This window comes from Tamandua tetradactyla, chromosome 9 (assembly GCF_023851605.1).
Source record: "Tamandua tetradactyla isolate mTamTet1 chromosome 9, mTamTet1.pri, whole genome shotgun sequence".
Lineage (NCBI taxonomy): Eukaryota > Metazoa > Chordata > Mammalia > Pilosa > Myrmecophagidae > Tamandua > Tamandua tetradactyla.
The window spans coordinates 23,611,391-23,616,989 of NC_135335.1; the positions used below are offsets into that span (position 1 = coordinate 23,611,391).

A 5,599-nucleotide genomic window follows, 5' to 3' on the forward strand; every position below is an offset into this window, starting at 1 on the left:
TGTTGGTTGTTAATAATGAGAGGGCATAAAATAGAAATAATATCTGTTTGGATGTTCCAGGAAATACTTCACAGAGGTGATGATTTAGTTGTGGATGTGGTAGATGCAGGCTTCCATGTCCTCAATGGAAAGTAAGTATAAAATAGTTTGGGGCAGTATAAATGGGAGATCTTCTTAATCCTTTCACTTATTCACCAAATATTAATTAAGCCCTTACTTTTATTCTAGATACTTAAATTCAACATTGAAAAAATAGACAACTATCCATATCATTATACTATTTTGTTCTAATGTGTGTCATTCTTATGACATGCCATTTTATGTTAATTATGTGAATTATGCATATGTAACAAGAATGTCTGTCTGTCATCTATCTGTCTAGACTATCTATCTTAACTCTTTATTTCCTTTTATCTCTCTTTCTCTATCTACGTAAATATTTACTTAATATATACTGCAAATAATCTTTTATTTATTTTTGATGAAGGGCTTTGACTAAAAAATACATAAGTAGGTGGTGCAATAGTGACTCAATTGCAGAACTCTCGCCTGCCATGCCAGAGACCTGGGTTTGATTCTTGGAGTCTGCACATGCCCAAAACAAAAAATACATTAGGAAAGCATTCAAGACTGCAGTACAGTTAATGACAGTGCAGTGGGGTATGATGTAAAGAACACTGAGTTACAAAACTACATCTGTCTCTGATTCATCACTTTTATCAACCTCCTGAATATTACTATTGTCTTAAGATTATGGCTGTACTTCATGTTTATATCAGAAGAATTTTGAGGTCTTAGGGAAATGCAAAGGAACATGTTTAATCAGATCATTTCTTAAGATAAGATTTTAAAAGTCTTTTTTCTTTTATGAAGTGCCTGATTACAACAAATTTTCAAATACCATCAAAAGGCCCATCTTAAAAAGTGGTTCTTCCTCCTATCTTTGATGTCCCAAAAGTAGTTTTCTTTCCCCAAAACTATAGTTGTTATCCCTGTCATTGGTATACCACTAACACAATTCATGTACGTGAAAGTGCATGTATAATATAAATCATACTATTTTTGGTGAAAATTTTATCACTCTAGGTATTTAGTTCTGTCCTCAGATTTTCCTACTTTTCAATATATTTTAGAGACCATTGCCTATGTATTTGTTTTTGATTTAACAATGGGTACCTAAAAGTATCATCTCTGATTAATTCAGTCACCTTCTGATGGACAGTACTCGTTTCTCATGTTTTGGGTCCATGGACATAGCCTCAAATATTATTTTTCTACATGTGAGTGACTGTGCATGTAGGAAATGGAATCACTGGGCTAATTTCCATTTGCAGTTGTAATCTTATAGATTGTGAAAATCACTCCCAAAGATATTGAACTCATTTAAATGCCTAGATAAATATATGAGACTGATAATTTCCAACACATTTAGCAGCAATACATACTAAAAAATTCATCAAAATTTCTTAATATAATAGATGAAGATTATACCTAACAGGGATTTTTATTTCAATGTATTTCACTATAAATAGAATTGAGTATATTGTCATGTTTATTTTGACAAAGAGAAGGGTCTTGTAAATTTGGTACTTTTGCCTATTTTTATTTTATTGTCATTTTTTAAATATCGACATAAAACCTATTGATATTTGAAAAAATGATGCTTTTGTGTTGTAAATATGAAAAGCTGTTCTGTTTAGGGTATTTGACCCTCCTTTCTTTTACCTTAACTACAGATAGTTTCAATGCCTCATTGTATATTTAAAAATGATAATGACAGTGTCACAAAAGCAATGAATAAGAACAATAATTTTCCTGAGGAACAACATGGTATGGAAAAAAGCACATAGTTGAATGAAAGGTTGAATTTAAAACTGGAAGCCACCAGGTCTACAGCCTTGCTGATTTGGTGTCCACTGTACTATTTTTCTCTCATTATCAGATGCCAAATCCTTGGTAAGCTAAAATCTTAGGTTTGTAGCCTCTGTGTGTATGTGTGTGTGCTTGCATGTAGGTTTTCTTAAGGAAGACCCTTTCAAGTGTTTAGATATGCATTCACCGAAGGTTCAGAATTTTACTAGAAAAATAAATATTTAATGAATGGATTTCCAGGATCAAGAAAGGTGAAAACTCATTGAAGTGAGTTATGGATGGATATTTTCTATCTTTGTAGCACAATATTCCTAATACTGATAGGGAATTTCTGAAAACTAAAGATAGACATTCAGATCAGGAAATTATATACTCATGGCAAATTCAAAAAATTAAAGTTTATTATGTCTGAAGAGTCATTAATTTTCATTATTTTGCTACTGGATGCTCCTATGTCACCAGGTAAATGGTTTGGATAAGTTTTATGAATTGGAATTCATTCAGAAGAAATCAATACAGATGGATAAGTGATTATCCATCATTAAGGGAGGAAGTTCAATTTTCAAGCTTTTATTCAGGCTACAAATGTGCTCATTTATAAAATTATTTCTTTTCTCTGTGCAGATTAACTGTTTCTAACCAGTACTTTCCCCAGATTGACTGAAACAATGCAGCAAAATAACAGTGTAACTGAATTCATACTGTTAGGATTGACACAGGATCCTTTGAGGCAGAAAGTGGTGTTTTTAATCTTCTTAATTTTCTATATGGGAACGGTGGTGGGGAATTTGCTCATTATTGTGACCATCAAGTTCAGCCAGACACTTGGAAGCCCCATGTACTTCTTCTTATTTTTTTTGTCCTTTGCCGATGTCTGCTTTTCAACTTCCACAGCCCCTAGACTACTTGTGGATGTTCTGACTTCCAGGAAAATCATATCCTACAATGAATGCCTGACTCAAGTCTTTGCACTGCATCTATTTGGCTGCATGGAGATCTTTGCCCTCATCTTCATGGCTGTTGATCGGTATGTGGCCATCTGTAAGCCCTTACACTATGCAACCATCATGAGAAGGCAGGTCTGCATCATCTTGATTATTCTTGCCTGGATAGGGTCTTTCATACATTCTATGGCTCAGATTGCCCTGGCCATGAGATTGCCTTTCTGTGGATCCAACGTGATTGATCATTATTGCTGTGATTTACAGCCCTTGTTGAAACTTGCCTGTATGGACACTTATGTGATCAACCTACTGTTTGTTTCCAATAGTGGGGCCCTTTGCTCAAGTAGTTTCTTGTTTCTGATATTCTCATACATTGTCATCTTGCATTCTCTGAGAAACCACAGTGAAGAAGGGAAGAAAAAAGCCTTACAAACTTGTACCTCCCACATCATTGTCGTCATCTTATCCTTTGGTCCATGTGCATTCATGTATACTCGTCCCCCGACCACGTTACCCATGGACAAGATAGTAACAATATTCTATACCATTGGAATACCCTTTTTTAATCCACTCATCTACACACTAAGAAATGCAGAAGTGAAAAATGCCATGAAAAAGTTATGGAGTATTAAGATTACCTCAGAAGTCAAAGGATGACTTGAGGGTTCATTTACTTACTCACTCATGTTTTGAATAAATTGATACATAATTCAAAATGACAGCATCATTATTGTGCAAAAAAATGCAGTTATATATAAAGTTGTGGTTGATATTTATTTCTAGTTCACAGAAAAGTTGAACATCAAGGCAACATTTCTTTTATCAGAGAAAGATGAGTGTCAGCTTAATATAGAAAATTATGAACTAAAAGTCTTTCCTATTGACAGATTCTCTGCCTCTCAGATCACATTTAATCTAGGGTGGAATGTTGATTCACTTATGCACTGTAATGTCAATACACCTGATTTGTTTAATTTTTTTTATTTGTTGCACTATTTATTGGTAGAAATAGTCCATGCATATTTTGTGTTTATATACAAAGTTTACATTATCCAAAAAGCCTTTTTATTTTGTTTTATTTAGAGTTTTGTTTTGTTTTGTTTTTTATTATTTTTGGCCTCTAAGTGAATGTAACATATTTTCTATGCATTTGATTCTTTATAAATATTTTTTAAATGTTTAAACTAAATTCAAGAAACCATGCATATTGTATATCTTGCTTAATAATCCAAGGTATTTTTACATTTCCAAAAATTACACAAAAACAAAAGCTCACTTAAATAACCTATGTGTTCTAAAATTTCCATTTTCCATTTGTGAATAAAGAAATATTTGTTCAATATTATATATTTTTGTTGCCTAATAAACCAGATTAGCAGAGACATTTCAGTAAATTATCCTTATTTTTAAATGATGTCTTGATCTACTGCCTCTGAAATGATCTTGTTAGTAATAAACATTGTGCCATAAGGAAAAAAAGCCAAAAAACTTAAATAAGAACCAAACTGAAAAATCACGCAAAAAAATAAGTTCACTTAAATAACCTGTGTGTTCCAAAATTTCTATTTTCTATTTGTGAATAAAGAAATATTTGTTCAATATTATATATTTCTTGCTGCCTGATAAACCAGATTGTCAGAGACACTTCAGTAAATTATCCTTATTTTTAAATGACATCTTAATCCACTTCCTATGGGATGATCTTGTTAACAACAAACATTGTGCCATCTATAGAAATAGCCAAAAAATTTAAATAAGAACTGCACTGATAGTTTTCAAATTGAATATATTAACCTGAAAATTATATATCTATATATACATATATGGTATGCTGCATATTAGATTTAACAATTCAAGTAACTTAAACACATTTAGCAAACACCCAGCCAAACATTCTTTCATGAAAAGATATTGTACTTATAATAAAAAGTTAATGAGCAACTTATTTAGACATCAATATCAGTAATAGTGAGCCTATGAAACTTTAAAGTCTGACTAAATTCTGCTGTACTACTAAGAAAAAGAAGATTGATTTTTAAATTTGTTCAACTTTTCTATGCTCCAACCCCATTCGGGTGCATTTCCTTACTTAAACTGACTATTTTATTTGTCATCTGTATATTTTTTGGTGCTTCCTTTCACTTTCTCTCTTTGCAAATTTCCCTACAAGTCCTTCAGTAATAGCTTTAATTCCTATCATGATTGAATTGGGCCACACCTCATCCAAAAAGTCCTACTTACAAATTAAAAGCAAGCTACCGAATGGGAGAAAGTATTTTCAAAATTAATACCTACCTAATGACTTGTATGCAGAATATAGAAGGAAGCGTTAAAAGAGTTTAGATGTCTTAAAAACTCTTAATACTCAACAGTAAGAAAACACTCCAAACAGAGACCTCACCCAAAAATATACAGATGGCAAATATGGACATGAAAAAATTTCACCATCAACAATATTGTTTTTCAAATTAAAGTAACCATATGATACCAGTATACTCTTATTAGAATGGATAAAATAAAATAAATCAAATGCTGGCAAGGATGTGGAGAATGAGGAAGTCTCAATCATTGTTGATAGGATGTAAAATCATACAGACACTTTAGAAGAGAATTTGGAAGTTGCTTGCAAACTGTAGATAGGCCTGCTATATAATCCAGCAATGACACATTTATTTACTCAACGTAGTTGAAAATGTATGCCCACGCAAAAATCTTCACAGAAATGTTTATAGACATTTTACTCACAATTGTCAAAAATTTGAACTAGTTATGGTGCCTTTCTA

At 32.2% G+C, this 5,599-nt stretch overlaps 1 protein-coding gene across 1 annotated transcript; it reads left to right on the forward strand.

The window, feature by feature from the left end:
* Positions 1–2,540: 2,540 nt before the first annotated feature.
* On the forward strand, positions 2,541–3,473 carry LOC143646001 (olfactory receptor 4C11-like). Its single transcript, XM_077115080.1, has one exon. The coding sequence runs from the start codon at positions 2,541–2,543 to the stop codon at positions 3,471–3,473; it is 933 nt and encodes a 310-aa protein (XP_076971195.1).
* Positions 3,474–5,599: the final 2,126 nt, after the last annotated feature.